The sequence below is a fragment of the Periplaneta americana genome, chromosome 11 (genome assembly GCF_040183065.1).
Source record: "Periplaneta americana isolate PAMFEO1 chromosome 11, P.americana_PAMFEO1_priV1, whole genome shotgun sequence".
NCBI lineage: Eukaryota > Metazoa > Arthropoda > Insecta > Blattodea > Blattidae > Periplaneta > Periplaneta americana.
In genome coordinates, this window is record NC_091127.1 from 178,825,343 (window position 1) to 178,853,126 (window position 27,784).

The following is a 27,784-nucleotide window of genomic DNA, read 5'->3' on the forward strand; positions in this document are numbered from 1 at the left end:
ACAACTCAGCAAGGCTCACAATGCAATTGAGCAACACTGCATGGCTCTAAGTCCCGCGCCGTAGCGTCGTGGTCTAAGGCATCCTGCCTAGGACTCACGTTACGGAATGCGTGCTGGTTCGAGTCCTCATGGGGGAAGAAATTTTCTCATGAAATTCGGCCAGTGTATGGGACCGGTGCCCACCCAGCATCGTGATGCACTTGGGGAGCTACGATAGGTAGCGAAATCCGGTTGCGAATGCCAGCTATAACGGCTGGGGGGATCATCGTGCTAACCACACGATACCTCCATTCTGGTTGGATGATCGTCCACCTCTGCTTCGACATGTGGGCGTGAGGCCAGCAGCCAGCTAGTCAGTCTAGGCCCTTCACGGGCTGTAGTGCCACGGATTATTATTATTATTATTATTATTATTATTATTATTATTACATGGCTCTAAAGTCGACCAGTACTGGCGGTGCAAATAATTTAACAACAGACTGATTATTTTATTTTATTTACTTTTATTTTTTTTTTACAGATGTTTGATGTCTGCCTTTATTTTATTTATTTATTTATTTTTTTAAGGATAAAACAACTTTTATTTTTACATTTGTGTTAACTTGTTGGAATTTACATGATATAACATGCACACTTTCGTCATCATTTCAGTCACACACAATACACACGCAACATGTATGCAGACTCGTTACAATATGCTATGTGGTTTGTGTTTCTTTTCTACGCATTTATGCAGGTAAAAAACACAGTGGGGATAGGGTGGCATACAGCCTGAGAGTTTGAGACCACTGATCTACAATACAAGATTCATGGTAAAAAAAAAAAAATTGAATGCACTGTGAAGTCATAAATTTAATCCACACTTGTGGAGATCCCCAGTCATATTCAAGACACCCATACCCACTACACTACCACCAACACCACTTTTCACAACTGTCACCACAACCACTTATGCTAGAGTTAAGATGAGAAATTTAGGGAAATAACAGTTCAGGCCATAGCTTTGTGGAAATAGAAATGTGAAAGAGGTTCCCAAGATGAGTTAAGGCCAAATGCATAATACAGTGCTGACAAGTGCATCGCTCAATATTAATGTATTCTATAGTACTACAAAATGTTGTTCAAGTAACGTACAAATTAAGTGCATATTTTCATAACATATTAAAAAATACTACACTTAATATCTACTACTTCAAATGCTTTGTTATATAGCATGTTTGTACTACATACGCGAGATTTTAAGCCATTAGATTTAGTGTTAAGCAAAATATTACTAGCAGAACTAACTAGAAAACTAAATATAAAAGCAAATATAACATTCACAGTCAAGTTCATATTAAATAATTCTGATTTTGACATATGCATTAACAACAAACTCAACGTAGTAAGCTTCTAATACATTAGCAGGAATTAAAAATTGCTAAATAAATATGAAAATCTAAGTGCTATTTTTTGCAATATCCACTTCTTTGCTAATTGTTTCTGTGGCGTATTGGAAGAAAAATGTACTACATTTTAAAAAGAAGCTGTTTTGAAAGACTTTATAACTGCCAATATATATGTGCGTTAAAAACAATATAAAAACAAATACTTATATCAATTCATTTCCAAATTATGAACTCCCTTCAAAATTTATTACGTTGAAGTATTATATATCAGATACAAAATAGATAATGTAACCAAATGTCATGGGTTTCAGGGCCGCGGAATTTTAGATAAAAAGAATTCCAAGCAAGGCTTCCATTAGATGAGGAAGTAAAATCAATCTTCCCATGAACAAGCTTCATTGCGTGTAAAGGATATATTTTGTTCATGAATAAAGATAAGTAAAGGCAACATTCTATTTCCAGACATGTCATTCAGTATCTCAATCTCAACTCTTGACAAAAGATGCCATTAAAACTATTCTGGACACTTCTGATTCAGAGGAAAGGGAACATGTTAATACAAAATCTCATTGTCTATAGACTGTCTGACATAAATAAAGTGCATAAATAGAAAATAGTTATTAATCTGAGACCAACTGAAAAGAGTCACTCAATGATGTAGTCGTGAAGTAGCTGACCTGGCAGTGAAACCAACAAATCACCACTTCTGGACTTCCATAGCAATTTTTATTATATGGAAGCTAATTTTAAAAAATGTGAAAGTAATGATAATCATTTTTATATATATTTTCATTTCGAAAATAATGCAATAGATTTATTGCAGTTTATCAGAACATGGTGACAGAGAAGGAGTTTAAATTCTGAGTGAAATTATCAAATTCTTACTTGACAAAATATTCAGCCAAACAAAAAAAAAAAAAAAAAGTCAAAGAACATAGCATAAATATCCTCTGCTACTATTTCCCTGATGTAATACACAGAACTTTTCTGCTAATAGGTACGTATTTTAGAAATAAAATTAATAGCCCTAGTAATTCAGTTATCTTTCTATTATATTTATTTAAATTAAGCCTGTATGAAAATCGTAATCCAGTAACAAAAACATAATTTAAAAAATTAACAGAATTAGGACTTCCATAAGGGAAATATTGTGAACATGCATTACAGTAGACTGCAACAGCAGAGAATATAAACCAATTACTGGTACCAAAGAATACCTATACATTACAATGAGCTGAAGGGGAGTAATAAGCAATATTTAGAGAAAAAAAACCGAATTATGCACATACATCAATCACTACTAAGATGCGCAGATTTCAAGCTCTCTCACTAGTTAAAGAAGTGTGAAGCATGTGTATAAACAAAGATATGATTGAAATGCGCAAATTTCAAGCTATATCACTAGTTCAAGAAATCTGAAGCATGTATATAAACAAAGGTTTCTTTATTACAATTTCTTAATGCTAATTTCTAATACTAATAATAATGCAGTCTCTTTGCAAGGGGTTTCCAAAACCTTACTCTCCACCTGATGCAATCTTAGTGTGTTTATAAACCCATAATTTGTTTACTTGAATATGGACTAACTAATCAAAACTTGTAGTCACGAATGCTTGTATAAAATGAATATACAGTATTTTGAAGATTAACCCTTAAACAGTCGTGCTTAACCACCCCACTCACTTAAACCGTAATTAACTAAAGTACCGGTATGAGAATTCAGATTTCAAAAATGTTTACGGTTATTGTTGCCTTAACAATTCCAATAAAGGTACTGAAAGTTTCAGAAGTACAGGCTTACTGAATATATAGTTACGAGCTCCGTAATATCTGACTGGGGTGTTCACAACACCCTGCGCCACTACTTAAAGGTTAAAGCATGAAAACAAGAAGCTACAAATGGTCTTAAGCATATGTAGAACAATCAACACAGCTATTTTATTGCTGTTACGTTTATTACACACATCTCATGTAATGTCGTCAAGAAATAAAAAAAAATAGCTAAGTAATGTTATGGAATGTATACGAAAATTACTGTTCCTGCAGCTTAAACGTATAACAAGAAGAGGGAAGAAAATCGTGTGTGACATCTCTGTTTCCATTGTACCAATTCCATAAGTGCTTCTCATTTGTTTCATCTGCTGAAAATCATCATCCATGGGCACACAACAGTGGTACTAAGACATACTTAATTTATTTAATTTTAAATTTTACTTAATGAGTAAATGTTGGAAAGTTAGCCAAGGAAATGAGACTAACCTTAAAAAAATCTACCTAAACACTATCTTTATTCCTCACAAATTTCACACTGACTGGGATTCCAACCTGGATCTCTAACATGGAAAGGTGATACAATGGCTATTTCACAAACAGTGCACCGAGGAGGTGAACTAGCAGAAAATTGTTCTCTAGCATTCTTTCTCAAAATGTAACAATTAATTGTCTTATATTATATATATATATATATATATATATATATATATATATATATATATATATATATATATATATATATATTAACTACAATGAAAAGACAGATGTGTATATACATGTGAATTTCATAGTGACGAATAAAGAAGTAATTTGGAATTATTTATGACCTATGAAACTCAAAGTCATTGTTACATAGTATTATACTGAAATGAGTAAAATTAATTTTCTCCAATATAGTACTTTATGTATTGTTAGCTATTGTCAGAATTTACCGATCATTTTACAGCTTGTTTTTGTGGAATTAAACACTTAAAGGTATGTATACTTTATTTCAGTTTTGGTATGATTTTAATATATCTACTTCTAGAATATCCTGACCTTACATGATATCTCGAACTTAAAATTTTCATAATTATTTCATTCTTAAACACATTATTTCATTACATCCATCATGTACAATAGATACAGAGATGTCATGTATATACAAAACATAATGACATGAGTATGAAAATTTGATTGTAACTAAAAGTATTTTAATGAACATTAGGTCTACAAGATATCAAGTGTCTAAATTTATACGAAACTTTAGTACATCTGTATCATGTCAAAGTAAAAGCCATTTTATTATGTAACAGCCGATGAACCAAAATAAGATCTGAGAAAATCTCGATGCTTAAAATTTAGATATTATACAAATTTTCTGCAACAACAAAATTATTAAATTTTATTTTTGTATATGAAATGTACTTCTATTCACAAGTATATGTTTATACAATATTAAGTCTACATTCTACGTGAAGTCCTTACCAAAATTTTGAGGACTAAAATATGACTATTTTACAGCTTGCAGTTTACACTACAGCTTGCTCTAGGATCATTCATTTGTTGGTCTGTAACAGCTGTATATAAGAGTTTCAATGCATGAAACTTGCTTTCTATAAGCCAAATTAAAACTTTTTTTTGTGTGTGCAAGAATAAATTCCATTATTACTTGTCTTTGAAGACTAGCCCAATAATTTACGTAACTTGAAACATTACCTATTGTGTTGTTAGAATCACAGCAGCAAAACACTACTGTAAGGAACAACAATGATCCAATAGCCCAAACTATACCGATCACAACTGAAAAACCATCCAACCCCAGTATTGTGAATGGTTCTGGAGGAGCAGGTTCAGGTGGTGGAACAGGGCAACTTGCTTCACAGTCCACACAACTGCAGGCTGGTACATCAGGCTGAAAGATCACAATTTTTTCAAATTCGGTAACAATAAAATTATATATATACATGACTCACAAAAGTTGCACAACTTAAACCAGTCATTTTTTTTAAATATGAGTAATTCACTCTTAACATCACAAGCAGGATTCGGCAGAAACCATTTTATTAAGCAAAAACATTAAGGAAACATTTAACAATAAGGAAGGCACATTAGCAGGTTTGTGGAAGTGCCAGATTATAATAATGTTTAAAGATGTTTACTAATCAAGAAGCTTCAACAACTGGGTATTAAGGCTGGACCACAATAAACCGGGAACAGAAACGACGAGAACGAGAACGGAAATATTGTTAAAATAAATGTATTTCCGTTCTCGTTCTCGTTTCCATTCCCAGTTTATTGTGAACCAGCCTTTACTGGTAATATGTTACAGTGGATCTCTGAGTTCATTACCCAATGATAATGGTGCTACAAATTATGGCAACTTCCAAATATAAGTACGCTCACTTAGGACTGCCTCAAGGTACTGGAAGTACATTATTTAACTAACATATACATTCATTAACTATCTAAACAACTGGAAAACATCGAAGTTAAAACTGCTCTGTTTTCTGATGACTTACATGCCCCTTACAAAAATCTAACAAAGTGAAAAATGTGGAAACAACTATTCAGATTGCAACAAAACAACCAGATCAACTTCAGCAGTAGTGCAAATATAATTTAATGTCAACACAACAAAAACAAATTTTTAATTTTTCTTTAAAAAGAATTAAGTTAAAATTAATTTACATTTTAGGAAAAAATGTTGGTAAAGAAAAGAAAATACCAAATACCCAAGAGTACACTTTAATAAAAATGCAACTTGCATAAAACAAATCGACATTATTAATGAGAAGGTAATTCGTATATTAAAAAAAAAAGCAGCTTTAGAAAAACATTTAACTGCTATATAACTAACTTGACTGGTGCAATCAAAACCACTGCTATACAAGTGTTACAAGTAACCTTACCTACTTACAAATGGCTTTTAAGGAACTCGAAGGTTCATTGCCACCCTCACATAAGCCCGCCATCAGTCCCTATCCTGTGCAATATTAATCCATTCTCTATCATCATATCCCACCTCCCTCAAATCCATTTTAATATTATCCTCCCATCTACGTCTCGGCCTCCCTAAAGGTCTTTTTTCCCTCCGGTCTCCCAACTAACACTCTATATGCATTTCTGGATTCGCCCATACATGCTACATGTCCTGCCCACCTCAAACGTCTGGATTTAATGTTCCTAATTATGTCAGGTGAAGAATACAATGCGTGCAGTTCTGCATTCTGTAACTTTCTCCATTCTCCTGTAACTTCATCCCTCTTAGCCCCAAATATTTTCCTAAGCACCTTATTCTCAAACACCCTTAACCTATGTTCCTCTCTCAGAGTGAGAGTCCAAATTTCACAACCATACAGAAGAACCGGTAATATAACTGTTTTATAAATTCTAACTTTCAGATTTTTTGACAGCAGACTGGATGATAAAAGCTTCTCAACCGAATAATAACAGGCATTTCCCATATTTATTTTGCGTTTAATTTACTCCCGAGTGTCATTTATATTTGTTACTGTTGCTCCAAGATATTTGAATTTTTTCACCTCTTCGAAGGATAAATCTCCAATTTTTATATTTCTATTTCGTACAATATTCTGGTCACGAGACATAATCATATACTTACTTACAAGTAACCACTTCTAATAAATGTTAAATGTTGTTGTTGTCTAGTGCCTTGCATTTGGCAATGAAGCCATTAGCAGATAAATGTTAAATGTTATGTTTTATTTAATGACGCTCACAACTGCAGAGATTATATCAGCATCGCCGGATGTACCGGAATTTTGTCCCGCAAGAGTTCTTTTACATGCCAGTAAATCTACTGACACGAGCCTGTCGCATTTAAGCACACTTAAACGCCATCGACCTGGCCCGGGATTGAACCCGCAACCTTGGGCATAGAAGGCCAGCGCCATACCAACTCGCCAACCAGGTCGACCACTTCTAATAAACCAATTGTATTACAACTTATGAAAAATTGACGAGACTTCCAAATTCTAATAAATTGGAATAAATATCAAAATTCTAAACACACCCTAAAAACTCAATATGGACTCATACAAGAAGCGATGAAATTAAATGAATTAGAACACCAAAAATCCTTGAATCCAAGTTATCAAGTGACGTTCATACTTTTAAAAATGTTGTTGTTCTCTAATGGCCGCAATTTGGGATCATTTAACCCATGTTGTTTCTTGGTTCCCAATAAAGTTGAGAGAAGTTTTTATTTTTTTGTGCTCCCTTGTTCAGTGCACTGCATGTGAATAGGTGTTCTCTTCCCATAGATGAACCTGGTAAGTTGCATAAGGGCATTCTTCTGTATTAAGGATTCGAATTTTGCAGAGATGTGCTGCAAGGCAGTCATGACCGGTGTTTAATCTGAAGGCAGCAACAGCTTCTTGTCTTGGTTTTAAGCTATATGTTTTCCAAAGTTTGTTGATATCTGCCCATTAAAAATGTTTCATGTGTTTTTTTCAAGTCAGGTGAAAAGTAGAAAGGTTTAAACTTCACTTGAGACCTAAAATCAAACTGCTTTTTGACAATTTTCAATTTCGTCAAATCAAGTCATTTGGTTCAAGCTCCTTGAAATGTGTGAACGAAGCTTTATAGTCATCTATGTGATGTTGGCTGAGCCTGGGAATTTGAGATAAGGAGTGTAAGACAAGTTGGAACCTCCTAAGTGACGCAAATAAGGCATCACTCATGAGGCAACTAACAAACATTCTCATAGGGGCAGATAAAAAACTTACATTTTTTCTTCCACCATGTTAATAATGTCGAAACAAGTGCCTATACAAATTCTGGCCACTCAAGAGCAATTATGAGGACCGTCCAGAAAGTAAGTTTCCCTGGGTCCATTTACAGAAAGAAATCACAATTTCATGGAAAGATTTATTGGAACAGATGCAGCAATTGTTGCGTCGAAATTGAGAAATTTGTTGCACTGTGGAATCAACAGAGATATGCAGATGGTTGTCACACACTTGTTCTGATCTCAGGCGGCAGACTTCTTCGACATAGGGATACAAAAGTTGAATGAATGAAGCAGTTTGTAAGTAATACTATACAACTATGTGTATGTATGGTATCTTCTGTTTTTGATTCACTCTTTTTTTTTTTTTTCTTTTTTAAAGTAGATACATTTCTATACGTAATTTCCTTAGTGAAATAATAAAATTCTGTCGTAAGTCTAGGAAGACAGGACGAAGTGATTGAAGGAAAAACTTGTTATAAAGCAGACTGTTTAAAAGCAGTTCCACCAAACAAAACTATTTGACATTCTTTCATCAGTTTACTGAAGAGAAGTTTTTTGACACAATCAATGCAGTTGCGATACTCATCTTTGGTTGAGAATTTTCTCTGTGTTGAATTATTAACATGTCATCAGCAAACATAGTGATGAAGCTATACAACAGGACAATTATTTCAACTATAGTCAACTCCGGTTATAGTGAACCTCTGTGGACCAGCATATTTCGTTCACTAAAACTGAGGTGTCTGTTTTTATACTACTGATGTTGCTATAGGCTACATACAGTATTAATGCCCATTTGGGAGAGACCACATTCAATATCAGTATTAATGTTTGCTGTATCTTCCAACTTAAACACTTTATGCTTTGACATCCTGATGTTCACAGTTCACAGTTGAATCTAATCTAGCTATGTAGGTAGTAGGCACTGGCCGATTTCGCACCTCTTTTCCCACTAGAGGTATGCTACTGTGTACTCGGCCTTGGAATTTCCCCGGGTTCACTTTTACAAAGATGCAGGAGGAAGGGTCGAGGACCATTATACTGTAATCCTTCTATATTTTACCCTTTGGTCACCACTCTACTCCCTTTTACAAAAGAAAACACTTCCTCTTCCTATTCTTCTAATAACCTCTTTTGAAAAAGGAGTCAGAACTAATCCTTCCTTTACCCCTCACTGCATACACTATTCTCTTTAACATGTTTCAAGCTGTCCAGGAAGCTGAACAAATCCTTTGTTTTCAATGCACTTGAGTAGAAGATTTGCGATTTTGTTCTGAACATATTCTTGGAAGTTTATAGGAGAAAGAGTTTCCTAAATTACCATTTTGGCCATTGTAAAATTACATTTTCTTGGGGAAGTTATAGTTTTAGGTTCACTATAACCGAAGTGAGGGTTCACTATAAACGGAAATATTAAAGTACTTTTTAATGTATGCAGATCAGGACCAACGATTTAGGTTCACTATAGCCCAGTGATGTCAAAGAAAGAGCGCATAACGGACGTTCGATTCCTTCCCGTGCTTAAGTGCTGGAGTGGGATGCCGTAAACACAGATAAGAGCAAGACACAGGGGCGGACAAAGTGAATTATTTTCACACGCCTAGACTTGAACGGAGCAGTATATACCGCACGCACTGGAGATAAGCGAGCATTGGGCGTCACTTTACTCCTGTGTTTATGAAAACTTGTGATAAAGCTGGCCCAGCTATGTGCTATTAGACGAAACATCACATGTTTTGTCTCCTGGCTTTGCTTGTCTCAGCTAGGTCCCGTCTCACAGTCAGCTGGTTAGTTCACGCGCGTACTATTTATTTTCTTTATTTGATTTTTCAATACTTTCTTATCAATGGTGCACCAGTAAAAAATATGTGTTTATTTGTACTTTCAATGCGGAATCTAACCATATAATTTAAAAATATTTTTTTGTGGGCAAAGGCATCTTAATGAAGAAAAATCTAAATTTCTCCATTTCCATAAAAAGTAAGAAAATCTGTTTATACGTCAATATAAACTTTAATTTCTCAGCATCAAAATAAACCATGATTTTGATCATTGGGTGAAAGGGTTTCGGAGCCACAACAGTTTAAAGTTGCTAACTTGTGAAAATACGATAAATTAAAATATTTTTAATTTAAACACTATTAAGTTCTGATGTCTCAAACTTTGCACGAAGCATTGTATCGCAGTTGTCAACGGACAGAAAAAGTTTCATTGTATTTAAAAAATGCAAGGTCAATTTTCTCTATATTTCGGTCGATTTGAGATGGAATAGCCCACACATTAAATTTGAACACTATATATTTAGGCCTACAGGACTGTCTTCAATTGAATACCTCTTTAATAACTGTACTTAATTTTTTTGTTATGTAGCCCTATACATCTGTCAATTCAGTTTACGTATTTGGAAATTAGAAGTTTATCACATTAGTATATACATGAACTTTTGTAAACTTTGTGTTTACAGCACATGTTTATGAATCATTTGTTTTTAACTTGTTGTTTGTATTTCTTTATGTTGGTGTGCTTGTAATTGGGGATAACTCCCTGTAAGGACCCTCAATAAAATAATAAATTAATTAATACATAGTAAATAATCTAGATATTTGCACTTACGGTAGTCTGTAATGTATGTAATAATTTTAATCGTTCTTCCCCCTCGATATCTCCGTATGTTTGTTCATTGTATGTTGAATAATGTCGCTGTATGCTGCTTTTCTTACTAATCGTATGTTGTCCACATATTAAGCACTGTATTATCTCCTTCCTGTTCCTTGCATAGGAACTGCAGTGCCCATTCGACCTGGAACTTGTTATACGATCTCTTCGCTGGTGCATGATCAATGCCAACTGTACACTGTACAACCCTCACTGAAGCTCGTATTCGTAGCTGGCGCGCTCTGCGTGCTCCAGTAGCGCAAGCGTTCTCGTAGCGCATATACGCTCTGATTGACATCACTGCTATAGCCGAATGTTCACTATTCCATAGCTGAATATACTTTCGCAATGATGTAATATACGATCAAAACACAATGTTGACAACAAGATAAATAAATTCCAGATATCTGCGGAATTGTAAACATATCTCTTAGGAACGAAACATGAAAAGAAAAGGAGATTAATTTCTATAAAATAATAACTGCTCCCATACTATCATACGAAAATATCTACAATATTTATGAAAAGACTTCGACAGAGCAATGGTGAAACACCTCGAACTATCCAAATACATTTGAAATTACAAGTTAGTAAGAAGGAAATCTGCAGGGAGAAGTATGAAAAGATAGCATGAAAATCTACGAAGGCAGAAATGGCATATAATGTAGACGAAAACAAGAAATATATTGGGAGGCATTATTGGCTAACTTCCAAAAACATCTTAACACTAAATAGCAAGGCAGCATCAGTCCATCTCAGCACTTTTTACATAAAAAAAAAAATCAGGCTAATCATCCCATGTGGGGCAATTATATAATTCCCAATTCCTTGTTCTACTTTTGAGTGAGAAACCTAACTGCCAATAATTGCAGGTCAGTGGCTACATCGCATGTCTTAAGTAATTACTCCACTATGTCCCTCAGTTATTCCATCAGTCTACTTCCTGCTCAACATGTATTACAAAAAGCGAAATTTTAACTATCACAACCAACAGCTATTATCATTAGATCCTAACTAGTGAGTGCACGGAAGTAAGAGAAATCGAAAGTGAGGAAAAGAAATGGCAGCTGCTAGCAAAAACATTAACAACAAATAATTTTAATTTACATGTACACTTACATTTATTCCTTTACTACATGGTGTTATTGATGGGTTCAACGGTATGAACTTTCCAACTGTTTTATTTGTCTCAATGTAATTAATCTCGAATGGGACAAATGGATTTCCTTCACTCTGTCCCATGTATGTGAACCACCTAAAAAGAACAAAGCAGCACATTATTCACAGCAATAAAACATTTCTAAAGAAGAAATACATAACATGTATTTTCAATGTAAGCGTAAGCACTTTCATTCCTTTCCACAACTGCACGAACAATAGAATGAAAGAAAATGACAGAGAGGGTATTAGAAATCACAAATCAACAATAAAGTTAACACTACATAATTTAATAACCTAACTTCACCACTCATAATAGTGGTCAATAATAGCACGTATAATTTAATCAAAAACATATCTATATTCTGACTGCACATAAATCACAACTATTTTTAACAAGTGTACAATTTTCAAGTTCTTTATACATGTGAGAAGGTTGATTTTCAATGTTTCTATATATCTTTTTAATTTCTTTACTCAGTATGGTTCCCAGCACCAAGAATATATCGTTGTTGCATCTCCAAAATCCACTATGTGTTTTTAAAAAGATATGCAGGAGAAAGAAACAAGCATCGTTACTTTTAATTTCACTGGTTTTCATAGCTGCTTTCGGTACAATTTCATAATTTTTCTTGTAATGATTCAAATTATACCGACAGTAGCTTTGAAAATCAAGGAAATTAAAAGTGACAATGATTTTTTCTTTCTCCTTCAAAATCTTTTTAAAAACATAGCGGATTTTAAAGGGGCAGCAACAATATGTCATGTTGTAGTAAGTACAAAGTAATGAATTCTTATTGTAAGTAGACATATTACACAGAAATGAAGAGAGATGATCATAGAACCATTGTTAAATTGTGTTGAAACATTGACTAACATTAAATAGTAATAAAACAGCCATTATAAAGATATGTTTCTCATTCTTTAAATAAATACTTTTCTATAACAATTTAATTCACTCAATATCAATGATATTACACAGTACTCTATAAGTGAATTCAATTAATTTTGCCACAGCACGACAGATGTGTACTAGAGTTGAACAATGGGCAAGAAAGCAAAACTAAGAGTGCCGAAAACTCGCACGACAATATTGCTTACCATTGTTGATATAAAGATTGCTTGTGAGTGAATCAAGTGAACGTTCAAGACATCGAGAGTGGCCAAATCTCGAATGTCAAGTAGCCTTGAATCGTCAGAGCTGTTTATACTCACAAACCAGACTGAATTTTTATCTATTTTGGCAACTGTTATATATGTATAAACAATCAAGTAGCCTATTTGAAACATCATCTCTACTGTTCAGTGTATAATAACCCATTCCCCAATCTTTATTTAATTACTAAGCCCTTATTAAAGGCTAGGAATTTTTTTTTCGTATCTTTGAGATCAAGTGTACAATCTCAAGTAAAAAAAAATATATTAACACTATGTTTTACGTTTCTTAGAAACACAAATTTATTTGAGAATTTTTTTTTTCTATTTATTTAACCATAGGTAATATCTGATAATAGAACCAGAACATTTTGATAACTATGATACTGTTTTGTTTTGTCTTTTATCTCAATTAAACATATCTAATGTTATTTATTTCAATTATGTCTGTTATTCAAAGTTACGAAATTATTCCACGTCGACCAAATGCTATTTTGAGAATGATGAGCAACACTCAAAATGCACGAGAGTTACGAGACGAGAGCAGCAGTTAGTTTTATTCCTCTCTAATGTGTACTAATGTCCAAATTCTACTAAAACATTTTACATAACACTCAGTTTATTTCATACGGACCTACACTCTATACTGTGACACAGATATCAATGATCCTAAAATCTTATTCAAACCTGAAATATTTGAGGTACAATGTATTGCAGTAACTCCATTCTGAGAAACTAACTGTATTTCAAATATTCAGAGGTTTAAGAAAGCAGGTTATTCAATCAAGAAACTATAAAAAATTGTATAAATTTCATAAAGTCATGCTGGCTGGCTGGCTGGCTGACTGAAGATCAATGCATAAAATAACCCATGGTAAGCGAAATTAAATGCGTATTAAAAATATATTTACATGTATTATTAACGAGTTATCTAATTCACAGTTCTAGTATGTATGAACACAAAAAAACGTATCGATTAAATGAAAGTTACTTTTGTTTAAAACTTCAATTCATCCAGTATTATTACACAGATCAGAAAAATCCCATTTAAGATTTATAGTCCAGAAGGGCCCTGGCAAGTTGAACCATGAGTTGCATTAACTGTTGTCATAAAATCTACAAGAATGAGTTGAGTGGGACATGTAATAAAAATGGAAACATTCTTGTCCAAGTGACTTCAGTTTACTGAGAAGGGGCAGCATACATCCAGTATGCCCAAACTTGATATGGGTGAATTGTATATCAGATGGTCTAGGTAAAATGAGTGTACATAATTGGAGAAGTAAAGTTCAGGATCATAAGTCTGGGAAAAGATAGTTGATAACACCAAAGCCCAATCTGACGATGATAATGACGACAATGATGATTAAATGTTCCCTTTTCCACTATGTTTTTTTAATTGGTTATTTTACGATGTTTTATCAACTGCTATGGTTATCTAGTGTCTGAATGAAATGAAGGTGATAATGCCAGCGAAATGAGTCCAGGGTCCAGCGTCGAAAGTTACCCAGAATTTGCTCTTAATGGGTTGAGGGAAAATCCCGGTAAAAACTTCAACCAGCATTTGAACCCGGACCCCCCCGTTTCACTTCATAGCGATGGACTTCACTATGTTAAATGTAGACTTATGGTAAAGAAAAATAATTCCACAATTTCTTTATACGAGATTTTTTTAACAACTTACAGTGTAACTGCCAAAATTTGTTTCCACTTTTACAGTAGCCTACGTTGTTACATTTCTCTGGCTTGACACCATAGAAATATATCAATACTATTAATTCAAAGAAAGCAATTTTTTTATTTTTTTGTTGAGAAGACAGAACGCAGTATGTTTACCATACAGAAAGATGATTTATTACGCACGAAGTATTTTCAGTCATATACCTTCCGTGATTAGTTCCCACTCATTATTTCAAATTATCTCCAGAATTAAATTACTTCATTCTATATAATATTTCTAAATTTGTAATAATTATTTCCACTCTTTCATAACTGTGAATGTACCAAATGGAAGCAAAGAGACTTTCTAAGTGAAAAAATTATTATAATTTACTCACCAGGTTGTACAATGAACACAATACACAAAATGTGATGAACAACAATTTCATGACTGGACAATAAACTTACAAAGCACGACATGTATAATTTCCCAAGGACATAGAACACATTACAATTACATGCATGACATGAGCTACACAGATTGTAGCATCTGCATCATTCATCTTACATAATATACATTACGTTAGTTAGATGAATTAAAGAATTCGAGTGAGCATCTAACTGAAGACAAATTTAATTTTCGCATTTTGTTTTAGTACACAGAAACAATGTAACCATGGAACTTGCTTTGAAAATGTAATCTTTATAAAATCTCACTTCCAAAGTATCCTATGGAGTGGAATACATATTGCAAAAAATATAATATGGTTATAAGTACCTACTAATAAATCTAAAGTTTCGCCTTTTGTGGAAACTATGCTGTACAGAGTAAAATATATTTACATAATAAATTGTTAGAAAGAGTTAACACATTTGCATATTTAGGATATCATTTTTGAAGAACTTTACTTGCCAGATAAAATTATTAAGTACAACAGAACTATGGGAATATAATTAATAATGTATCGAAGCCATCTTTGGTGCGAAAGCATACTAGAATACGATTTCACAAAACATAAGGAAGACCTGTGTTAAGTTACAGATGTGAAGTGTGGACAATAAGAAAGAATGAAGAAAATAGATTAACAGTCTGGGAGATGAAGTTCCTGAGAAGAACCTCATTGCATAAAAAAATGGACCGAATGAGGATATAATACAGGAATTAAAAGTAGATCCTATAATGCACCACATTCAGGAATATGAGATCAAATGGTTCAACCACTTACATCGAATGCCCTCTAATAGAATACCAAAGATCATGTACTACTACCTACCAATACAATATGATGATGATGATGATGATGATGATGATATTTTTATTACATTATAATTTTCAACACATGCTTCTCAGAAGAAAATAGTAAAAAACAAATATTACTCCAACCACACTCTAATATTTCACACCAATTTCACTGTACTATTACATAACAAAATTGCTTTAATACCAATTGCATTTCAAGCTTATATTTCAAAAGTTAGTTATAGAAGACCAAGTCTTATATTAAGAAATACCTCAAAGATAGAAAAAAGATATTAAAGTAATTTTATTTATTTTTTTATTTTTTTTTAGGTCATCGATCAAACTTCAGGCACTGATTCTGTTCAACAGAATCCAAGTTTTGGCCTACGTTTACTTCTATTTAATGTAAAGTGCAAGGACTTTAACTAATGCTAACATAATGCATCAATTATTTAACTTCAATATAATGGCTGAAGATGTACCTATCTTTGTCTTTAAAACACTATTCTGTTTGAAAACTCTGTATAAGATTTTCACAATTTCCAACTATTCCAACTTCCGCTTGTACAGTAGTCTTGATTATCTGAGTTATTGTGGACCAAGACTACTTCGGATAAGCAAAAACTCGAAAATGGATGGTTATTGAAAAACTGTGTTTTGATTAAAAACTACAACTTTTTACTTAATCATCATCTTCCTAACAGGTGATAGTCCTAGAAGGACTGTTCCGGTCTACAAAAGTTTTCCCATCATTTTTTCACAGAGCTGTAGTTCAAGATCGCTCAAGGAATCCTTATTCTACACATACGCTTGACATGGTGAAGCCAGTTGTCTTGATATTGATGAATATACTGCAGTACAGGTTTCATTCCCACTTCTTGTAGGATGTCATTTCTTTTATGATCCCTGCTGTTCGGTGCATAAACTTCATTTCACTGACAGTAACTCTATTTTCACCACTTTTTCGTAAGGTCCAAGCTTTACTACAGTAACAAAGGACAGGTCTTGCTAAGGTCTTGTACAGATGACAGCAAGTATGTTTCTGGACTAAAGAAGGTTTCATTATACTGTTGATAATTCCTGCAGATTTATTGAATTATTTTTTTTTTGTTTTTGAGATATCTAGATGAGGTAGAAAGGAAAGCTTGAAACCAAGATAACTGAATTCATTAATCCTTTCAAAATGTTACCATTTATACAAATTTTACTTCATACAGGTTTTACTTAATAAACGAAATAGAATGAACAAATCAGGTTAATATAAACTCTAGGCATTTAAAAATACAGTACACACACATTTAAAAAAGGAACTAACATGCAATACTGTACAATATTCACAGTATTTTTTTTTTTTTGGATCAGGCTCAGATAACACGGAACCTCGATTAATCGAACCTCTGATAATCGAGGCTAATGTACATGTATGAGTGCAGGTAAAGATTAAAATTTCCGTATCGATTAAAAGAGAATAATGCTTTATAAAACTCATTGTGTGCAAAAGTATCTTGCTAAAGGAAGTCTCGTCAAAACTTACTTTCTAGCTGAACAGCGGCTTGCACCCCATTCCCCACACATCATATCAAGAGCAAGACGACTAGTTGATGGCACTGACACTTGTTTGCAAGAATTGTATGTACCATTCATATACTCATCGCCCAAGTATACATCTATGCCATTAATGTACTCAACACCTGTAAATAAAACAAATTATTCAAATGAGGAAGGAGAAACTCCTTGGATTGATGTAATGGACAGTTCTATTGAAAGCAAGAGGGAAACATGTTTACAGTAACTGCAACAAGTACTTGAAAATTTGATTAAACTAAATGCACAAAACAAAATGAAGTAGAGTTAAAAATGTATTTATATGGCTCAAAAACACAGTTGTAGTCTGGACTCTTAAGCAGATTTCTATACTACAATGAACTGAAACAGTTTGGTACCTTGCTCTTAATCTAAGTTCATCCAAAGTAACTGATCACTTACAAAATACACATATAAATGAATAATCCATAATATAAGCATACCTTTTTCATTTTCTTCAAGTTCTGATATATTGATGAATCTGCTTTGATCAATACCACAGGTCATATCACAGATATGCTTTACAAGATTCTGCAAGCATGAAGGGCATCTCTGAAGAAAAGCTGCTGCCAATAGAATACTATTATCCATTGTCGTCAACTGTTTCGTATCACAGCATGTTTGAACTGATGACTCAGACACTATGAATAAAAGAAAAGAATCTGTTTACACAATGAATATATACAGGGTGTTTCAAAAATAGAGGGCATAATTTCAGGTATGTATTCCTCACATGTAGACAATACAAAAAGTCCATTACAACATGTGTCCGAAAACCCTTGCTTTCCAAGTTATGGCCCTCAAAACAGTGATAATCACTGAAACGTTTTTCTTCCCGCAGGTAGATGCCGTGACAGAAGATATTAACAGAGGACACTCTGACAGTTAATTCCGAGGTGAAGGGTATTTTGAGTGTTGTGTTTGACGCTGTACTGTGCGACATGTACTCAAATCAGGAGCTGACAGAAGTGCACTTCATGTAAGGTAAGGCGAACAATGCTGCGCTGGCTCGTCGTTTCTACTGGAGAGGTATCCTGATCGATGGATAGGTAGAAGTGGCCCAATTGCTTGGCCTCCACGCTCACCTGATTTCAACGCTATCGATTTCTATTTATGGGGCCATTTAAAATCATTGGTGTATTCGTCTCCGGTGCCTGACATGGAATCACTTCGGAATCGAATTGTGGCAGGTTGTGAGGAAATACGCAATACTCCTGGAATTTGGGATAGTGTTCGCAGGGCCATGAGACATCGATGTGAGACCTGTATTCAAGGAGGAAGTGGACATTTTTGAACATCTGCTGTAAAGACAACTACCTGCGGGAAGAAAAATGTTCCTGTGAATATCACTGTTTTGAAGGCCATAACTCGGAAACCAAGCATTTCCGAACACATGTTGTAATGAACTTTTCGTACTGTCTACATATGAGGAATACATACCTGAAATCATGCCCTCTATTTTTGAAACACCTTGTATAGTGTTGGAAAAAAAAGTTTAATACCACCCCTACACATCGTCTTATTTGTCTACTCCTACTCCTACTCCCACTACCACTAGTGTTATACTTTTTCCATATGAACGTTCTGATAATACCCTCTGGCACAGTGGAGGCTTTCATGAAATCTAACATTCTGGTTGAAAAACCTGATCAGCCTGCCCCTAGAAACTCGAACAAATTTGTGTATGGTGCTGATGAACTGCCTTCGGCTAATAGACTCAGACATTATATTCCTTTTGTTGGAGAAAAGAAGGAAGAAGAAATAAAATGTGATATAAAGGAGAAAGATTTATTCGTATTTTGCGATGAAATTACTGATAACAATGCAAATTGTATTTCAAAGTTTTCATTAGGCCTTCAGTACCCACAGCAGCAAAGACACATTTTACAGTTTAAGTTGTTCTTGATGCAGACAATGCCGTTCTCGATACTTTGCAGAATTATAGCATTGAAAGAGTGCATGCTGTTGCTACAGTGGCTGATTCGACAAGTATATAATGAAGTGTGTTCACATTCTACGGGGCTTATGAAAAATGTAAATCATGTCCAATGTTGGACACATTAAGTCAATAACAACAACAGTGTCTCTGGATATGAGGTAGAAGCCTTCAACGGTGTCATTGTTAAGGTTAAGAAAGCTTTCATTCATACAACAGTAATGAATTCAGTGGTTGGCTGTGGGGGAAATTTCCCCCCTGGATTTCAAACCTTTTAACTAAAAAAATATGATTTACACAATATTATATTTCAATTTAACATGACTTTACAGTAACTAAAGTAATTTCCATGATGTAGATTTTCAGATAGTAGTTCCCTTGAAGACTGGAGTTTTCTTTTTTACGACATTTTAGGAAAGGCTAATTAGGAACACAATTCGCATAGCCTAGTCTGTCAGCCCATCTTGATTGGTTCAAATTTGAGCAGTTTGAATGTTCAGTCTTGATTGCTAGTGTTAACACTATATTTCGCCACTAGATATCTTATCTGCCTGTAGTTGACCATCTTTACTAAAGAACTACTAAATAACCTCAATATTTTCGTAAATGTAGCCTACAATTTTCTTATCCATGTTTAACGACAATACATTGTAATTCGTTTTACTATTTGTTTTCTAGCTAATCTTGAAAGGCCAGAAATCAACTTAGGCCTATTTCTTATTTTGGAAAAGCTGGTAGCTTATTCACAGTTTGCTAATGGAGCATTAACTTTTTAGAGCACCAAAATCAGACCTGTCAGTTATAAGTTAGAGAACTCTTCAGCAAAACATTCGTGGACATTCTTGCGACTTTACATTAGTAGGTTACAGGGCTGTTATAGGTTAAACAACCAATTCTCATTCAAAACTCATTTTAAATTTAATTTACTAATAATTGATATGTCACGTTTTCATGGTGGTGTGCTGACATCTTTAACAATGTTGCACTGGCCTATACTCTAGCATTTAATGCTTTCAGCTTCATTTCATTTAGATCAGTGAATATAATTGACCTCAAATTCATATTATAAAGTAGAATATTTGGTCGTGACTTGTTTTCCTAGTAAGCAAAATAACAGTATATAAGTCTATGATTACACTTTCATAAGGCCGGTCACTGCATCAATATATTAGCAGGAAAGTGGTTTTACTGCATCAATATACTAATACAGTATTTCAAAAAAATGACTTGACACTTCAATTTAACTAAATAAATTAGGCTGACCAAATGTCCAGACGGTTTACTTTTTATATCATGTGATTGGGCGTCTGGTTGGCATATGATTTAGATCCGTAATGTTAGTTACAATATCCGAAATATAATTTTATTTTAGTAGGTTATTTTACGACGATTTATCAACAGCTTTGGTTATTTAGCGTCTGAATGAGATGAAGGTGATAATGCCGGTGAAATGAGTCCGGGGTCCAACACCGAAAGTTACCTAGCATTTGCTCATATTGGGTTGAGGGAAAACCCCAGAAAAAACCTCAACCAGGTAACTTGTCCCGACCGGGAATCGAACCCGGGCCACCTGGTTTTGCGGCTAGACGTGCTAACCGTTACTCCACAGGCGTGGACAATATCATCATCATCATCATCAACTTCAAGGTTTAAGCCGATGGCCTGTTCCGCCTCCAGAATTTTATCTGTCAAACTGGTCTCTCCAACATCTCTTTGGTCTTCCCACTCGTCTTCTTCGTGTAGGTCTGTAACACCATGTTCTAAAAGGTATCCTGTCATTGGGCATTCTTGTTACGTGGTCATACCAATTATTTCTATATTTTTCAATTGTAGTTGTTATACATTCGATATTCAGTTCTTGACGTGTATCTTCATTTCTCTTATGGTCCTGTAGTCTAAATCCTGCTAGTGGCCTTAAGAGTCTCATCTCAGCGGCCTCAATTCTTCTCTGTTGGGCTCTAGTCAGAATCCACGTTTCTGAACCATGTAACAATGTTGGTATTGCCAGTGTCTTGTAAAATTTGAGCACAGTCTGTTTGTCGACTTTATTTATGAGTGTACGTTTAATTGTACCAATAAGTCTTATCTTCTACTACAATTTTAGTTCTTAGTAATCAGCCAACACCAACTGGTCGTCTGCGAAAAGTAAGTAATCTAAAATGATATTATCTATAAAATAATGTGTTTTAAAATTGTTTTGCCATTCTCGTATGGCTTCATCTAAATATAAATTAAAAAGGGCAGGTGATAAGGGACAACCTTGTCTGACCCCTTGGTTAACTTCTCGCAAGTTGGTGGTAATCTTGTTTATTTTCATTTTGATTTTTGTATTTTTATACATACTTTGTATCACCCTTATTAGATGCTCAGGAATTCCTTTCCTTCTTAATATCATCCACAATTTTGTTCTGTCCGAATATCTTTTCTCAAATAAGAGTTTGGAGTTACTACAGACCTACACCCTTAGATAGGAAATGGAAAAAAAAAAAAGCAGAATTCTTGGAAAGTGAATTTTTCTAAGTTCTCTTTGGGTGAACACCTGATTCACAAGCAATCAAATGTTGAGAACACTTTTGAATTATGTTCTTTTGAAATAAAATGTTCATTTATCATTGTACAGGGACATCATTTTATTTTTACTTCAATTTTTATTGTACCTGAGTTTTTTAATGTACTTCACTCCCACCCCTTCTACTAAGGAAGTTCCAACTTCAAACAGAACCAAGACCGCAGATAGTAAGCAGTACTGAGTTACTGAGTATAGTACGTTCCAGAAATATGTTCGCGTTTTCCAGTGACGAAAGAGCTTTCAATATTGAATCATATTTTCGCACAGGTACTGTCCGTTTGCCTACGTCGCATCCCGATTTCCCCCACCTGCTTCTGCTCGCCGCTCTGTAAAAGCTGGGCTGTCTTAGCTCTTTTCTGAAAACATTAATTTCTCTTAGGAATTGGACGTTTACGTAATATTATACAGCTGTTTAATTTAACTTAAATAAAAGGGCCTCGTTAAGTAATTAACTGTCACGTGATTTCCTCTCCCTTTCTACAATCCTGTGGCATAACCACATGGACGGACAGTAGATAGCATGTCTGAGTAATTTTATATTTTCGGGTCGGGAAGAAGTGAAGATTGAATTCACAGTACGTAGAGTAGGTACAGAATTATTTCAACATGAGTTACTAGTACGAAGGACGAAACTGGCAATTGGAATTAGATGCAATAGTCTATAGTGCGATAATATGCACAAAAGAACTGAAGCCTGTATCGAAATGAACGGCCACCATTTTCAAAATTGTGTTTAAATATTCATATTATGATTATTTTTCAATTTAACTTCTTTCTCTATATTGTACACTAATGAGCTGTAGACAGTATACACTGAATAATGAATACGTTCGCATGGATAACTCACTTCGTGAGTAAAAACACTTATTCTTGATACAGTACTGTACTTTGATTAAAGAAAAACCTAATGAAAATTATCAAACTCAAAATCGCGATATTTCCTAGTTTACGTAAATGGATGAACTACTTTTCTTCCATCCTATACCTAGTAGAGTGATTTGTGTTTTACGCCAGTATCATCGAACTCCAGTCTTGGAGGGGGGGGAGCAAGCGGTGTTTCCGGTTCTCTAAAGGTATAGACAGGTTAATATTAAAAATGTTAGTAAAAATAAAATGATGTCCCTGTATATGCAGTGAAAATTTTAAATAATAGGGACATCGTACACCATGTGATGAAGTAAGAAAATCACCTTGAGGAGCAATATTATAAAAGACAATTGTTAAAATAAGTTTTATTCTTCTATATTTTCCACTGAGTTTTATTAATCACATGTGTAACGAAACATGTGGAAAAATTCAAATATCTTTGAGCAACAAATATAAATGATAGTTGGGAAGAAATTAAACACAGAATAAATATGGGAAATGCATGTTATTATTCGGTTGAGAAGCTTTTATCATCCAGTCTGCTCTCAAAAAAGCTGAAAGTTATAATCTATAAAACAATTATTATATTACTGGTTCTTCTGTATGGTCGTGAAAGTTGGACTCTCACTTTGAGAGAGGAACAGAGGTTAAGGGTGCTTGAGAATAAGGTGATTATGAAAATATTTGAGGTTAAGAGGGATGAAGTTACAGGAGAATGGAGAAAGTTACACAATGCAGAACTGCATGCATTTTATTCTTCACCTGACATAATTAGGAACATTAAATCCAGACGTTTGAGATGGCAGGGTATGTAGCACACATAGGTGAATCCAGAAATGTGTATAGAGTATTAGTTGGAAGACCGGAGGGAATAAGATCTTTGGGGAGGTCGAGACGTAGATGGGAGGATAATATTAAAATGGATTTGAGGGAGGTGGGATACGATGGTAGAGACTGGATTAATCTTGCTCAGGATAGGGACTGATGGTGGGCTTATGTGAGGACGGCAAAGAAACTCCGGGTTCTTTAAAAGTCATAAGTACATAATGGTCAATAATAAACACTTACAGACAAAACCTAACGTGAATTACTAGCACTTTTCAATAAAATTATTTTCCTTTATACATGTTCTTGTTATCAAGAAAATGACTATGATCTAAATATATTGTGACAGCGACGTGAGATTCGAACTCACGACCAGCGTCCCGCAAGAAAGCAGATCGAGCGGAGCACGGAGGGAAGGCGCGCGGCGGAGAGTAGTGGGGAAAGGGGCCTACGCGGCGAGAGAGTGGAGAGAGAGAGTGCGCGCGCATCTGGTGCTGGTAGAGAGGAGAGGGCTCTGGATTTTTCTGGAGTGCCATCTCTAGAGACGCGTGGAACTTTCGAGGCTACGTCGCTGTGGTTATAAATTACGGTCGCGAAGGAAGGACAGTAGTTTTCATTTGATTAGTCAGCCAGTCAGTGGGTAAGCGAGAGCAAGCAAGCCAACTTGTGTACCGGAGTTCGACTCGAGTGTGCGTCCGCAACTGTATCAGCATCCGAAGGCCTGAGTTCGAGTGCAGTGAACCGCAGTTGGAGGGACCTGAGTTCGAGTGCAGTGGACCGCAGTTGGAGGGACCTGAGTTCGAGTACAGTGAACTGTCTCTGAAGGTCTGTGGTTCGAGATTCTGTGAACTCGAGTGACTGAGCTAGAAAAGAACTGTGAACTGACAACTGACAGTTCTGATTTGTAAATAGTGCTTTGTAAATATTAGTTAAGATTAACAGTTCATTTTTGTTCGTACTAGTTCAAGTAAATTGTCATTGTCGTCGGTGAGTGCTATAACGAATATTGTGTTGAGTGAAAATCCAATTGTTGACGAGAGTGTTTAAGGCGAATTGTAGAAAGGAATTATTGTTGTGACGAATAAATTACATTGTTGTTACTAATAAAATTCACAATATTAAACACTAATACTGATAAAACTGTAACTACTAAACACAAAACGTAATGTGAATTACTAGCACTTTTCAATAAAATTATTTTCTTTTATACCTGTTCTTGTTATCAAGAAAATGACTATGATCTAAATATATTAAACACTAATACTGATAAAACTGTAACTACTAAACACAAAACGTAATGTGAATTACTAGCACTTTTCAATAAAATTATTTTCTTTTATACCTGTTTTTGTTATCAAGAAAATGACTATGATCTAAATATATTAAACACTAATACTGATAAAACTGTAACTACTAAACACAAAACGTAATGTGAATTACTAGCACTTTTCAATAAAATTATTTTCTTTTATACCTGTTCTTGTTATCAAGAAAATGACTATGACCTGTTTTTGTTATCTATGGTTTAAGAATGACTATGATCTAAATATATTAAACAGTAATACTAATAAAACTGGAAACATACAAGGCTTTTACTTACAGTAAGATTTGAAGTAACATCATTGTTTTTGCTTGGAATATCTTTTTTGTGCAATGTGAATTACAACAACTATTTCATTAATAGATTACAAATAATTAATTATATTACCTATTACTGGTTACTGTCTTGAAGAATGTTCCTAAATGCAATAAATAAGTCAAAAAAACTTTTGTGCTTTATTTTCTGTTTTAGTATATCTATTAAGTTCACAAATGTGTCTGAATGTAACATGAGTTACTATGGAATGACCCTATCGTTAGGAGTAAAAGTTAATTTGGCAAAGCCATATTTTTGGTGTAGCAAAGAAACTTCACTGTCACTGTCAAGGACTTCCCTTGCTTTGGAATCAAATGGCAAACAACCTGTTGGGAGACCTTGACGTAGGTGGAAAGGTCAAGTTTATCAACATTTAACAAATGTTGGAGGATCCACCGATACAGCTGGGGATAGGCCTGAATGGAGGTGTATTGTGTGTGAGAACAGAAACCTTCGCAAGTTTTGAAGAGTCTCTTATATTTCAAATCTAAGACAGAACAAATGTGTATACGTATACTTTATCATATTAGAAACAGAGGGAGGGTAAAAATTGTCAAATTTTATTTATTGCAAAAAGTTTTAGATAATAAAAGGGTTGGGCATTTTTTGCCCAACCTTGTAATGCTAGGGTTAATATTTTGGCTATGTGTAATAATATGATTATAATCATAAGGTCAGTAAGTTATTTAACTCTGATTTCGTTTAATTTAATATGTGTTTCATTCGCTAATGGGTGCACTGAGACAAGTAGATTACATTGTTCTGTTTGGGGTGAAAATGAATGGTCATCATCATCTTGCAGGGTCTGTATAACAAAAAATTTTGATAGAAAAGCCGAGAAACATCTGCTGTATAAAAAGATACAAGGTAAACAGATTTTTTCAGCCTATCCAGTATTTACACCTTAGCTTTGCCACTGATTGCTACTTGCACAATGAATTGTTCAGAGTTAAACCAATAAATTAAAAAAAAGTTTTTGAAACCCAACATCAGTTTTATTAACTTCCTAATGAAGACTTGTTTAAAACACAAGAAAAAATAAATAACTTACCTTTGCCCTCAAAGAAATGAGGACACCATTTCTTAAGTAGTACCTGACCTTCTTCATCCAAGTCCTTTGCTGGACCAGCATATGGACAATTCTGTTTTCTCCCCAGAACATCTGTATTACATTGGCTATACCATATACAATGATATTCTTCTGCAGCAGCAAACTGTAAAAGAATTAGTACACAATCATATACCAACTATAAATCTTATCTATTAACAGTTGGCTTGGCTCTTAAAAGCTCTTAAACAAATTAATGAAACTGCAAGAGGAAATGAATTAATATATGAATACTGTAAGACAACAGTAACCAGCTTATGAACGCCCATTACAATATGAACTGAATTTTGCTCCCCCCCCCCCCTTATTTTTTTAACAAGCAAAATTTTGAATGGGGACGGGGAAATGTAACAATAGCAAATCACAATATGTTTCATCTACAAATATACCAACACTGTTCAAAATCAAGCACTTAGGTTGATTACTGGAGGACAACTCCAACTAATGATATGCAAATTATAAAAGAAAATTTTGGTATATATGAGGAATTAAAAGAACATGCAATATGAAAACTAATAAGAATGCCAAATAATTAGTCACTTGGAGAGTTTAAGACAGTGAATAGACTGAAATCACAAGAAAGTTTTACATAAGCTTATACATATATTATATTAAGAAATATAAAAGAACTTAATGTTCTCCACATATGAAAGAAAGTCTAAATTAAAAGATAACCCTCTGCATCTTTTTCCAACACATACTTAACTCAGGACTTTAACAAATCTGAAAACTTGCGAAGTAATTATAAAGCCACTCTATGTAAAATCAACATCTAGGCCACAATCTGACCCTATTGGATAGACTTTTGCAGATTTTAAGATACAGTATTAAATATGTCTACTGAAGATTTTTTGGAAATAATATTGGAATTAAAAAAAAAAAAAAAGAGAGACAGAGAGATTTTCGCGTAAAATTTCATCAGTCGACCAATGACGTGTGACTGGTGCTGGTCAACATGTAAGCACACTTTAGTTTTATGTTGGTTGACTTAAAATCTTTTCACTGTTTATTTACATATTTATTTATAATTTATGAGTAGGTTATATTTATTATTGTTATACAAATTTTACTTTATATTTTATCAATTTACAATACAATATAATGAAATTACAAGTTACAAATAATAAAACAATACCAATGAATTAATTAATATGCCAGAATATGAGAAAAATAGTCCCTTGGATATTTTTGTCCTCATTCAGAATTATTTCCATAACATTTCTAAGTAGAACAGGAGGGGTAACATTAGTAGCAAAAGATGCCGCCATGGTGGTCTCGCAGCTAGAGCGCTGGACTTATAATCCTATGGATCCGGGTTCGATCCCCGGTGTACCCTCAATTTATAACTTGTATTGGGCAAGCCCGTTGAGCCAATTTCTATTTGATGCTTTTCTCATTCACTGCGGGCTAAAGCAAGGAAATGCACTATCTCCTTAACTTTTTAACTTTACTATAGAATATGCCGTTAGGAAAGTTCAGGATAACAGACAGGGTTT

General features: G+C 34.2%; 1 protein-coding gene across 4 annotated transcripts in view; it reads right to left on the reverse strand.

Moving 5' to 3' along the window:
* Window positions 1-27,784, reverse strand: part of Npc1a (Niemann-Pick type C-1a) — a 150,100-nt gene that overhangs the window by 78,338 nt on the left and 43,978 nt on the right. For all 4 annotated transcript variants that reach the window (XM_069840564.1, XM_069840562.1, XM_069840561.1 and 1 more), the window contains exons 2-6: window positions 26,232-26,394; window positions 17,791-17,988; window positions 17,298-17,454; window positions 11,671-11,806; window positions 4,860-5,055 (exon numbers count right to left, since the gene is read on the reverse strand). In XM_069840564.1, the coding sequence (XP_069696665.1) occupies window positions 4,860-5,055; window positions 11,671-11,806; window positions 17,298-17,454; window positions 17,791-17,988; window positions 26,232-26,394 (850 nt within the window). The remainder of the gene's footprint in view (window positions 1-4,859; window positions 5,056-11,670; window positions 11,807-17,297; window positions 17,455-17,790; window positions 17,989-26,231; window positions 26,395-27,784) is intronic.